At 36.9% G+C, this 13,763-nt stretch overlaps 1 protein-coding gene across 1 annotated transcript in view; it reads right to left on the reverse strand.

Annotated features, from left to right (window-relative positions):
* The window catches only part of LOC149779471 (uncharacterized), a 94,448-nt gene that overhangs the window by 21,997 nt on the left and 58,688 nt on the right, over positions 1 to 13,763 (reverse strand). Inside the window, exons 14-16 of the mRNA XM_089940159.1 lie at positions 9,005 to 9,261; positions 3,603 to 3,750; positions 521 to 2,371 (exon numbers count right to left, since the gene is read on the reverse strand). Of these exons, the coding sequence (XP_089796285.1) occupies positions 521 to 2,371; positions 3,603 to 3,750; positions 9,005 to 9,261 (2,256 nt within the window). The remainder of the gene's footprint in view (positions 1 to 520; positions 2,372 to 3,602; positions 3,751 to 9,004; positions 9,262 to 13,763) is intronic.

The raw sequence follows: 13,763 nt of genomic DNA on the forward strand, positions 1-13,763 counted from the left end.
AATCTGGATTAATATAAGCTTTTCTTTTGAGATTTCTTCCAATGCTGCCAATTGTGTATGCTATGAAAATAATTATTTAAAGGTTTCTCAAGTTGTTTGCAGGGCCCCGAGTGGCCGAAAGCGCTCTCCGTTACGGATCACTGCCATCTCACCTCTGTCTGCATGGGATCTAGTCTCGGATTCAGCTAATCCTGACACTAGGCCAACCAGTCCCAACACCAACCTCTTAATGCTAAGCGCCCGGGGATCGAACCCTTGACCTCCTGCATCCAAGGCGGATGCTCTAACCACTAGGCCACTGGAGCAGTCCACTCCATAGAGAAACTGTTGGTAATACATGAGTGAGTGTGTCTTATACCTGAACATGTGCTATTTTTGCTAATGATAAAGGTATGCATGGAAGGGATAAAACAAAAGGGTCATACAAAATTTTAATTTTGGAAACTGGACTAAGGTTGCTGCTTCCAGTTAACAATCCCTATCATAAAAAAAAGTCTCAACATTAAAAGGAAAAACTTACTGAATGCCTCCTCTTGTTCATCGTATGCACTCTTTGGGGTGGTGTGTACTGGTGAAGGAGTGGATCGGGTATTGGATGATGTGGAACCTATTTGCATTTCATCACAGGACTTCCACATTAGGTCCTCATCTGGCTCTTTATTCTCTTTAGGCATCGTTGCTGGAGCTGTATTAGGGGCTTTTTTCTCTGAATTCTTGTGTGTAATGTTTGAGGTTTTCTTCAAATCCAGGTGAAGTGGGGGTCTTGAGGAGCTAGTTTTATCTCTATCTGAAGCTGCCTGTTTCAGCAGCTCATTATGAAGATCCTTCTCTGATTTTTCACATGGTACCGGTAGTCTAACACTTGATGAGTTTTGACTAGATGGATTGAAGGAGGCCATGTTTTGAGCTACAGTTACTGCAGATGTTTTCTGGCTGTCTAGTGTGTCCAAACGAGTTGCAGCCTTATCTTGGACAATTCTTCTTTGGGGAATTTGTGTTTGCAGTTGTTGAAGGGATGATGGGTTTTTGGGAAGTACTGCAAAATCTGGAAATTGTTTGGATGGCTTTTGATCTGGAGGTGCTGTATGAGGTTGGGTGGGTGGATGTAAATATTCAGTGGTTTGTATAATTGGATAGCTTAAGTGGCGCATCATGTAACTTTGTTGGTCTTTTGGAGGTATATCTAATTTACTGCTATTTTGTGATGATTCCTGTTCTTTAGCAGAGGGAGACAAATCTTGTAACAGTTTTACCTCTTGCATCTTTGCAGAACCTGGTACAATTTGATGTGACACACCCCTTTTTTCTTCTGGTTCAGTCATTCTATCCAAGTTTGTTTTCTCATTAAACTCAGAGTCTGGCAGGGTACATTTTGAACACGGATACTGCTGGTCTGGTTTCTTTGTGTCAGTGAGCATGAACATTTCACCTGTACAAAATGAGGCTATGTCACCAAATTTAGGGAGAGTTGGTATGGTTGGCTCACCATCTCCAAACAACTTAAAGCTATCAAAAGAATCGAAGCTATCATGCTGATTATCTGGCTCTTGGTCTGGTATCACAGCTTTTTCCTCTTGCCTGATTACACTACTGTTCGAGCTACCAGAGACCTGGAGACCCATTTCTTGTTTTAAGTTTTCAAGTTCACGATCCACGTCCAGCAGTAAAAAATTGGGAAGGTTTGAATTCACATCTTCTTCTGACAGGTTGTAACTTGGACAACTGCTTTCACAGTAAGATACATCATCTGGGGTGTACACCTTAAGCTCCGTACTGTCATGTACAGGTTGTGGAGCTGTGGCATGGTCATACAGGTAATCATAAAAATGACGGCTTGGGACCTGATTTTCTGTTGGATAAAAAGGCCCTGGATCTGGATTTACAAACACTGGCATGGCCACTAGGTCAGGTGGCACCTGAGGTGCGATGTACCAAACTTTTAACCATTCTAAGTGGCCAGACAATTCTGCAGACGGCAGTCCATATTCTGCTCCTTCTTCTTTCTGGCTGGTGGGCCTTTGGGGCTGGGATGGAAGGCTGACTATATTGTTCTTGTGCTGGCTGTTTTCTTTAACATTCACTCCCTGGGAAACAGAAGGAATGGCCAGGCTGTTTTCTTTAACATTCATCCCCTGGGACACACTGGAAATGGCTAGGCTGTTGTCTTTCACATTCACCCCCTGGGACACACTGGGAATGGCTAGGCTGTTGTCTTTCACATTCACCCCCTGGGACACACTGGGAATGGCTAGGCTGTGATAAATCTCCTGAAGGATAGAAGTGTTCTCATCCAATTGGTTGAGTGGAAGCATAGCAGCACTTGATGATGTCAACAGAGTGGAATAAAACTGATCTGACGGAGGACCATTTTCTGAAGAAAAAAGTATGTCTTCAATGTATATGTAATAGGTTGAATACAATAAAGTGAATGTTTTAGAGTTTGTACTAATAAGTATACCGAAGAATTTTTTACAAATTTTGTTGGACATTCATGCCAGCAGTAGTAGTTGAAACCAATCCCATACAGAAATACCCCCACTACCATCTTATCTTTGAAATTTAAGTATAATGTTTGTCCACATTTGGTCATTTATTCAAGTTTTGAAGTCATAATATGGCTTTGCATTTATCAGTATGTCTAAACTATGACACAGTCTTTTCTTTTACTTGTATTTAATTTTAAGGATTAACCTCTCAGATACCCCAAACAAAGAATACAAAAGAACTAAACCATGCTGATGGCAAACAGAAAACCCTGTCGATGACATACAGAAAACCCTGTCGATGACAAAAAGAAAACCCTGAAGATGACAAACAGAAAACCCTGTCGATGACATACAGAAAACCCTGTCGATGACATACAGAAAACCCTGTCGATGACAAACACTTGTTGCTTCAATGGTTACAACAATGTTACCACCTGTATGAGAACAAATCAGACATTGGTCAAGATCAATCACTTATACCTGACATCACAGGGAGCACACACAACCAACAACACTAATTGGTTATTATAAAGCAATCGCTTAAAACAGTATCCATAACGTCACACAGTCAATAACTTTCTGATGGTCATGGTCTTATTTAAGAATTGTAAAATTCAACTTAGATTCACATAGTATGGATAATTTCACCATTCCACATGTGAACCAAGCATGTAACCAGCTACCAACTGCTCAGTGGAATTAGCAGTGTCACAATTTGATGTGTTGCAAGCCCATCAAGTGCAAAGATATTAACTAAATTATGAAACACTGGAATCATTCCAAGCCATTGTTTGTGCCTGCCTCATGTTTGAATGAACTTCAATCACCAGACTTAACTTAAAATTTTATTAATCAAGACTATTCATGCTGAATGGAAAACTGTTGCTCACACTCATTTACATATTATAAACATATCAAATTTCTTTCAAGGTGACAATAAAATCTCATACAAGGGTCATCAATTTCTGCACTAAGTTACCCCCCCTTACACCTCCATTCATTAATACAGAACTAATAACCCATGCAAAAACATGAATTAAAACATAACTATTCACCCATGCACCACCACTCATACAAACTGCTAAAACATGAAGCACAGATCGTCAGAAGTATTACCAAAAAGAGTGAAGGCCTTGTGTTTGAGGAGAGCATCAGCTGTGGGCCTTTTTCCTGGATCCAATTCCAGTCCCTGCACTATCAGGTCTCGTACCACTGGATGGACGTTTTTAGGAATGTCCTGAATGGGTGGAGAATTCTCCACTATCTGAAAACATAAAGTAGAAAAACTGAAATCAACATTCATACTACAAAAAGGAAACATTTTGGATCACTCTGAAGATTTTATGCTGTTGCAATATATATCACTGATGACTACTATATTGGGCCCTTATTACATAAAAATCCAATCAAGTTTCAATCTGGTTTATGGTATTTACAGCAGAGCAACACTGATGGTTATACAGTGTCAAGACATATAAAGCATTCTGCCCAAGGACACATTGGGGCTGATCCAAAGACAGGAACTGAACTGCACCCTTCACAAGTTCAACACCCTAACTGCTTAACGATAGTGGATCCCCTTCTCTCCAGTATGTTGGCATGAGCTTTGGAAGCAATAATAAATGTGTGCTAATGGACAAATGACAGATGACTGACAAGCACTGGATGACAGGCCATTCCATAACCTCTTGTGGTCTACGACCAGATGAGCTAAAACAGCAGACGAGGTATACTTCCCTATAATGAGAAAACTCTTTGGGATTGCTCAAACTTGAGAAAAGGCACAAAATGGAAGGTATCTGTGCTGTCTCGAGAGAGTATTGTTGAACATACACAAGTGGAAGAAATAACTTGTAACTGACAGGATTTAGCATCACTAATGGTAACAGGTGGCTGGAAAGATGTACAATAGTTGGAGAGATTAAAGGTATCACAATATCACCAGACTTGACTTTAAAGTGTGGGTATACTAATTCTGTTTATCTCTTTTGGACATTGTAAATGGCTGCTCAATGCAAACCTTTTTCCTATAAGGTATAACGGTACCAATTGCGCAAGTCCAGGTGGGCGGAGCTTAAGGTGTATGGAACATTGTATTCAGAATTAAAGAACAAAACTAGCTGTGATTGGTGCATTATGTAAGACTTGTGCTTTCTGTTTGGCTTAAAAAAAAGTTGAGCCTCTTGGCAACATGTGAGTTTGTGTTAATTTCTATCTAGATCATATTTTGTATTTTTTATGATTTTTTTAAAATATGGTACACATGACTGAAAATGTGCTTGTTGTGACTAGATAACTCTTACCCCTGTCTAGTTCCAGTAGAGTTATCTCTCTTAAATGCAATGGAGTACCTGGTTATGTCATTGTCAAATTGACAATCTAGCATTGTTCTATATGACAGCGTGTGACATGCATGCCCAAGTAGGACAGAAAGTATATTTATTTCACAAAACATTAGCATTGAGGTATATGGAAAAACAATTGGTACCGTGATACCTAAAGGAAAGAATAGCCTCACAGTGTTTCCAAAGAAACGCATACATGTGGGCGGCATTTATGAACTATACTAGTTTGATGTAGGAAAACAAATGTATGCTGAACACTTTTGGTCAAATATTGAAAGTTCTTTAAGAATAAAATGTATGAAATCTTTAGAAAATAGCACAAGATGGCTTTGGATGGGGACTTTTGATAACTATAGCTATGATAGATATAGACTTGTGTTACCTGATGCCTTTATGTATGTGCTGTTACCTCCTAGATTGGAATGCATGCAACAAAATAAGTTATGGAAACATAATATAGTTGATTTTGGCCAAATATTGGCTATTGTACCTGCAAAAGATGAAAAATCATGTGTACAAAAACAACTATCTTGTTCTTGTAAGGCATGCCATAAACCAGGATAGAGAACATTCTAAGTACACTTGTAGATAGATCACTTGTATCATGTGGGATGTTCTGGCATGAGTAATTTTTAGGTAATTTATTAAGGATTTGGTATTCCTTCCCATTTTGATTTGAATTGTCCTGCTCTAATTGTCCCTTTTTTTTTTACACTCTCCTGCTTTGAAATTGTTCATGTAGTTAGTTCAGTTCTCTTGCATTCCCTTTTGTTGAAGTAGCAGTGAATACCAACAAACAAGAACAGTTTCCTTAAGTCAGCATTTCCCATTGGCACTTATATAAGCCCAATTATAATCTACTATTGACTTTCAATTAATCCTATTTCTTTCTGTCAAGCTGCTCCTGTGGAATTTCCATGTTTGGTCCAACATTACAGAATGATAACCATTTTAGTCACACAGTGCGTATTCATTCCATTCAAATCCACACTGTTCTTGAAACTTTGCATCCCATCGCAAGAATCCAAATTGGCATGAGATGATATCTGCATGGTTATGGAAGGCTGCACTCTACATGCCGGCATTGTAGAAAATATGAACTATGTGATATGAAAGAGCTGCGTCATCTTAGAAATTAAAATTACATGACTCTTGAGGTCTCCACTAAACATAGGAGTCTAAATGTTAGGTTCTCACTTTGTCAGTAATGTATTTTGAGATAATTTAATTGCAATGAAGTTAATACAGGTTGTTGATGAACTCATCTATATTACATGGATAATGTATTCAAGGTTACCACACCTTATATATATCATTCAGTTATCTCCCTTACACCAGTCATAACATTTCAAGGAAATAAAATCTCACATTTTCAGTGACTGATTATGAAAATAAAGAGAAGATTTGTGAAGTATTATATTAGCCCTCAATCTTGATGCAAATGTAAGTAGAAGCAATTTGATAATTTCTCACAGTAAAGTTTACAAGTTTAAAAACTGATAAGGTATGTTCTGCTTGGCTCTGAGATAAGTTTCTCTCTATCTTATGCCAATTATTATTAAATTCTTATGTAGAAGAAATATACTTTATATGTATCTATATTATCTAAATTATTCACCCTTTTATATTAGATGGAAATGAACACAACTTCACTTGAAATTTGGGTCCTGTAAGGGATGTTATAGCACAGTTGCCTTTGGGCTGTCCTTGGACCTGTTGGGCCCTGCCCCATATATTTGTCCAAGGTAAGGTCATCAAACTTTCACTTCTCATTTTTCGCATTGCTGACTTTGCCACCTTTAATTCCTTTATCATAAGCTACCTCTCCCTTTTAGATAAACACTTTCCTCCTGTTTTTAACTCCATTTGATGTGCTATACTTAGTGTTTATATTTGGCATTTTTCTGTATTTTATTCCCCTAATTTCACCTCCCAATCCAAACATAACCACTCAGAAGCTGCGATTTACTATATTTGGTGACTGACTGGCTTATTGAAACAATTTTATTCACATTACAAAGGAGGAAAGCTTACTATTTGTGTTACAAAGAGGATGGGTAGGTGGACCTTTGTGTGAGGACTGGTGGTTAGTGACCTCTTGTATCTGTAGATAGTGTAAAGTGGTCAAAGCTTATACTTTATAATAAGATTGGGTCATGTCCACCTGTCTCTGATGTTAAGTTCTGCACCTACCAAACAAATATAAATTCCTTTCTTTTAGGTGAATTGTACATTTTGAAGTAGGACAGGTGCATACTATTTGGTACATTGACCTTTGACCTAGTTATTACATAATATGATATAATGTGATTTATCCCATATCACCTATGTGAAGTTCAATAATTGCTGATATGAATAAGATAGAACTCATAGTTGAAAGAATTCATTTTATTTCAAAAGATGATTTTGATGGTGAAGCAAAAGTATGAAAACAATAGTTCAAACAGCTCAATGACATTTCTATACACATTCATATAAGACATAGGTTAGTACCTCATCAAATTGTTTTTCACAAGTGAGACTAAGTATATTTGTTACTTATACAGTCCCGAACTATTTCACAGATTATTGGAAAAATTAAGGTTTGCTATAGGTATAACGGTACCAATTGCGCAAGTCCAGGTGGGCGGAGCTTAAGGTGTATGGAACATTGTATTCAGAATTAAAGAACAAAACTAGCTGTGATTGGTGCATTATGTAAGACTTGTGCTTTCTGTTTGGCTTAAAAAAAAGTTGAACCTCTTGGCAACATGTGAGTTTGTGTTAATTTCTATCTAGATCATATTTTGTATTTTTTATGATTTTTTTAAAATATGGTACACATGACTGAAAATGTGCTTGTTGTGACTAGATAACTCTTACCCCTGTCTAGTTCCAGTAGAGTTATCTCTCTTAAATGCAATGGAGTACCTGGTTATGTCATTGTCAAATTGACAATCTAGCATTGTTCTATATGACAGCGTGTGACATGCATGCCCAAGTAGGACAGAAAGTATATTTATTTCACAAAACATTAGCATTGAGGTATATGGAAAAACAATTGGTACCGTGATACCATAAGAATTTCAAAACAAAAAAATATTAACAGATGCAAAATCTGAAACTTATGATGGACCCAAGGCCATATCATGAGCTCACATGACCTTATGAGCAACCACCAGAAACTACAATGATTCTCACTTCATAAAAGACTTGCTAAGCAATAGCAACAAAAACCTGAGAAAGAAAACAAGAGTACCACAAGCTTTAATATTTTTATTACAATTGCAATGGTCTCTGACTTTAAGACCCCATAATCTAAAGGTCATTTTTATTACCCTCAGTGCAATTCACTTACAAACTTTGGTAAAGGAACTTACTCGAGTACAAATGTTATTCTGCAAAACCCATATTGTTTGGAACAACAATGACCCAGCTTTTAAGTGTATGCCCTCCACAAACTTTGATTATAGTCCAGACAAGACCGTTATTATGCCAAAAAAGCTTTCTTCTTTCAGTAATATTCACCATGACCTTCTGACCCCCAAAACAGCAGGCTTCTTCCTTAGCCAATGTGCAGGCCATACACTAACTTTGGTTTTATGTAAAAAGATTTTCCTTAAGTCAATATGGCCACGAGTTTTAACCTTTTGACCCCTCCAAAACTATATGCTTTTTCCTTACCCCAAGTGCAAGACATTAATAAAGTCTGAGCCAGGTATGTGAGGAAGAATGATCTGTGCAAAACCTTTTCTCTTCTTTAAGTCACAGTGGCTCTGAACATGGATCAGTTGACATCCAAATTGATATGCTTCTTCCTCACACAAGTGCAAGCTATTCCGTTTTGGTCGATGTAAAAGTAATGTTATTGTATGGAAACTAATTTCCTTCTTTTGGTAACAGTAGATTTTCACCTCTGACCCCCAAATCAAGTCTTTGTTTCCCCCCAAGTGAAATTCATCCACAAAGGTTCATAGCTGAAACTGGTGGAGAACTCAAGTCATTTTGCAAATACAAAATTGGAAACAGACAAACAGACAGGACAAACAGACAGACAAGACCAAATCAAGACGCACCATCTGCAAACAGTGGGGGCATAGAACTATTTAAATGACATATAGATAAGCTGGATAGATGTGCTGGAACATGCTATTATGTGGGATCATAGAGTAAAGCACATTGGTAGATAATTACCACAAAATGCAGCAATTTGGCATCAGAGAATCGCCTGACCCAAGGAGGGTATCCACTAAGCATATGTACAAGAACACACACAGCAGCCCAAACCTCTGAGGGAAAACCATGGCCCTCGCTGCCAGCTTTTTCAGGACTCCACTGGGTTTGTGTACCAAATGGCTGTTCCCCTTTCTTCTGGTGGGTAATTCTTCTGGCCAGACCAAAGTCAGCAACTCTGATGCCGCGGTCATTCTGACTCAGGAGAATGTTGTCAGCTGTGGTCAATAAAACAAGTATATGAATGATAGAGCATGGTCAAACAAAAACTATACTTTCTTTTTCACACCCAAAAAAACTAGGTTCCAAAGAAAACTGAATTTTTCTGAATATAACATTTTCCAGGAACTCTAATCATTCATCATGCATGGAATTTGTTTGGCTAGAACCTTGTGAACAGAGCCATAGTAAAAATATCTTTTAATATCATATAAACTGAATGCCTCATTTTAATCTCATTTAAAATGATTGCCTCATTTTTAATGATACAATGTTCTTAATTAAAATGGGAAAGTAACTTAAGCAAATACAAAAAGAGAAATAACTGCCCTTGTATACCAACATAATAATTTCAATTACACCATTAGAATTATTTTAGGCCATATCCTGATCCTACTGAATCATGAGTGAAAGATTTTATTTTTGGTATATTTGGCATTTAACAATCAACTTCCATGTAAATAACCTACACACGAATACTTAAAACAAGATGGCCTGGGACTGCAAGTAAAACCCACATCAAAGCAGTGCTGTAAAAATTTGACCCCATGGTGCAAAGGTTGAGCATGTTGCAGAATGTATTTACTATAATATGATTCATAAACAAAGCTGAACAAAAATCCAAGGGGTTTAGGAAATACAAAAACATAAAATGACTTTAACCAAATCCATCAAGGGGTCATTAAAAAGTATAAACAAAATCCACCAAAGGAACATTAAAAAAGTATGAACAAAATCCACAAAGGGGTCATTAAAAAAGTATAAACAAAATCCACCAAAGGAACATTAAAAAAGTATGAACAAAATCCACCAAGGGGTCATTAAAAAGTATGAACAAAATCCACCAAGGGTCATTAAAAAGTATGAATAAAATCCACCAAAGGGTCATTAAAAAGTATGAACAAAATCCACCAAAGGGTCATTAAAAAATATGAACAAATTCCACCAAGGGGTCATTAAAAAAGTATGAACAAAATCCACCAAGGGGTCATTAAAAAAGTATGAACAAAATCCACCAAGGGGTCATTAAAAAGTATGAACAAAATCCACCAAAGGGTCATTAAACAGTATGAACAAAATCCACCAAGGGGTTATTAAAAAGTATAAACAAAATCCACCAAAGGAACATTAAAAATGTATGAACAAAATCCACCAAGGGGTCATTAAAAAGTATGAACAAAATCCACCAAGGGGTCATTAAAAAAGTATAACAAAATCCACCAAAGGGTCATTAAAAAAGTATGAACAAAATCCACCAAGGGGTCATTAAAAAAGTATAAACAAAATCCACCAAGGGGTCATTAAAAAAGTATGAACAAAATCCACCAAAGGAACATTAAAAAAGTATGAACAAAATCCACCAAGGGGTCATTAAAAAGTATGAACTAATTCCACCAAGGGGTCATTAAAAAGTATAAACAAAATCCACCAAAGGTTCATTAAAAAAGTAAAAACAAAATCCACCAAAGGAACATTAAAAAAGGATGAACAAAATCCACCAAGGGGTCATTAAAAAAGTATAAACAAAATCCACCAAAGGGTCATTAAAAAAGTATGAACAAAATCCACCAAGGGGTCATTAAAAAAGTATGAACAAAATCCACCAAGGGGTCATTATAAAGTATGAAAAAAATCCACCAAAGGGTCATCATATGACCAAAATCCTTCAAGTGTCATTTAAAATATGAACAAAATCCACCAAGGGGTCATCCCAAAAGTATAAACAAAATCAAAAAAGGGGTTTACGAAATATGCAAATATATAAGCATATGAGAAACTTTTAAATGCAAAATTTTCTGTCACTGATATTAACCTCAAGATCAGAGGGTCAAGCATGTGTCTTGAAGAAGAAACCATCTTATCTTTATGATTGTGGCTGTATTTGATGGTGGAGTATTTCTATAAATTTTAAAGGCCTTTATGCCAGGATGCTCTGTGCCAAGTCTGCTTGAAAATGGTTGAAATAGCAATTGCTGAAAGACAATTGGCATTTTTTAAATAATTTTTTAGGTAATGGTGACCATATTTGATGGCAAATTTGCATCATTCATACAAAACTTTAAATTTCTTCATGCAAGCAAGCTTTCTGTCAAATGTAATAAAAATCTTTTCAGTTTTGGAGAAGCCCATTTTTGAAAGGTGTTTCTGGCAACTGTGGCCATATTTAATAGTCGATTAGCATCATCTGTACAATCTACACCAAGTCTGGTTGAAATTGGTCTGTCAAGTTCTAAGATGATGTTGAAAGTAGCAATTGTTGAGTGTGGGTGTGTGTAAGTGTGTGTGATTTGGATTTTTAACATTGCTTTAACAATTTTTCAGTCATACTGCTACAATGTTGGCAGTGTAACCGTTTATAGTGATGTCTAGCACTAGGGAATCGTGCTGCAGACATGTAGCATGATGTCCCACCCAGTTACATTATCCTCACACCAGGCCGACCAGTCCTAACACTAACCTCTTAATGCTGAGTGCTTAGCGAGGCAGCTGTTAGTACCATTTTTATAAGTCTTTGGTAGGAATCGGCTGGGGCTCAAACCTACGACCACCCACATCTCATGTGGATGGTCTAATCACTGGCTGACAGACAAAGGATGATGCATGATGGATTAATGGTCATATCCTGAGCACACGTAGCCTCACAGCCAAAAAGAGCAAAAACTCAAGCAAAACTTGAGGCAACAATTTGTCAATATGCATATTGTTAGATGAATACCAAACTGATTACAAAGTTTCTAAGTGATCATTTAAAAACGCCAAAAAATGCAGGACTATGAGCAATAACTTGAAACAAATTTGCACCATCACAATCACTAGCTGGCATTCACATCTGATGATGATGACCATAACACTTCTTACGTTTCAAAGCGATAACTTGCATTCAAAAGATTAGTATACACAATACCCAGCAACAAGTCAAGAAGTCCAATAGCCTCTAACAAAACAGTTGCAGGATCACAGTGATTTGTACTTATGTGCATCTTCAACTCAAAATATGAAATGTAGCAAGTTTCAAAGTGATGCATCAGAAAATGCAAAAACTGCAGAACTTGTTTGTATTTACAAGATTCTGTCAAACACTGCATTTAGCTTCGAGATAAAAAGGGCAATAACTCTAGCAAGTAATCTGTCCACATTCACATTTTCCAATAATGTCCATAGCATTCACAAAGTTTCACAGTGATCCAATACAACTCTGAGACTAGTTGCATACACAAGTACCTGTCATACACTACAACAGGAACCAAGTCAAAAAGGGTTATAATTGAACAAAAATTTGCAGGAACACAATAACTTGGTACTTTTTTTACAGGATGACCTGAATATTTCCCAAATTTCATGGTGATTCACTGAAGTTTGTGAGATTAGTTGCATTCAAAATATTGTATCATATACTATATCTAGCAAGAAGTCTATAAGAGTAATAACTCATTGGAGCAAATTGATTTGTTAATATGTGTATCTTTAGATGAGGATCATAAGATATATCACCTGACTGCATCATACACCACATTCAGCTGCACTGAGGACATGGAACACAGGAAATCAAACTTCCTCCAGGTATAACCAAAACAGAGAAGCACACAAAATTTGGTTCAAACCCCCCAAAAACTTGATCTGTGGAAACCAAAGTAAAAAGTAAAGGCAATCTGGGGCAATAACTCTTGTAAATGATGGATTGGGTCATAACACTTGTAATGATGTTGTGGGCCATAACTCTTGTAAATGATATTGTGGGCCATAACTCTTGTAATGACACTGTGGGCCATAATTCTTGTAAATAATTATGCTGTGGGTCATAACTCTTGTAAATAATGTTGTGGGCCATAACTCTTGTAAATGATGTTGTGTGGCCATAACTCTTGTAATGACATTGTGGGCCATAACTCTTGTAAATAATTATGTTGTGGGCCATAACTCTTGTAAATGTTGTGGGCCATAACTCTTGTAAATAATGTTGTGGGCCATAACTCTTGTAAATGATGTTGTGGGCAATAACCCTTGTAAATGATGTTGTGGGCCATAACTCTTATAAATGACTTTGGAGAATGAAGGAAATTAAACTCATTCCAGGACTTATCAATATGAAATTCATCAATAAATAACTGCATGCCAAAATTCAACAAATCTAAATAAAGTCATATTGTAGAAACAACAGTCAAGACAGCAAGCAATCACAGGTCATAACTTCTGAATCAAAGGATCATGGTATACAATCTAAGGGTAAAGTTCATGTTTAGGAATGGGTGCATCATAATCACTTGAATATGAGGGATCTATCAGATGCTGAAGAGGGACAAAAGACTGAGTATTTACCTAGTACCAACTAGTACCAACATTAAAAGATAAGTTGTAAAAAAAAAAGAAATGCAATTGGACAAGTAAGCATACAACCCATCCCACCCTGAGTAAGCTGTGGTAGTTCCCCCCGTCTCTTTGAGGAGGCAGTTATCCAATTCTTGTGAATTCCTGGAATCAGTGCTGCATGTAGATGTGCCTT

Source organism: Sinohyriopsis cumingii, chromosome 17 (assembly GCF_028554795.1).
Source record: "Sinohyriopsis cumingii isolate HCF-2022 chromosome 17, ASM2855479v2, whole genome shotgun sequence".
Taxonomy (NCBI): domain Eukaryota; kingdom Metazoa; phylum Mollusca; class Bivalvia; order Unionida; family Unionidae; genus Sinohyriopsis; species Sinohyriopsis cumingii.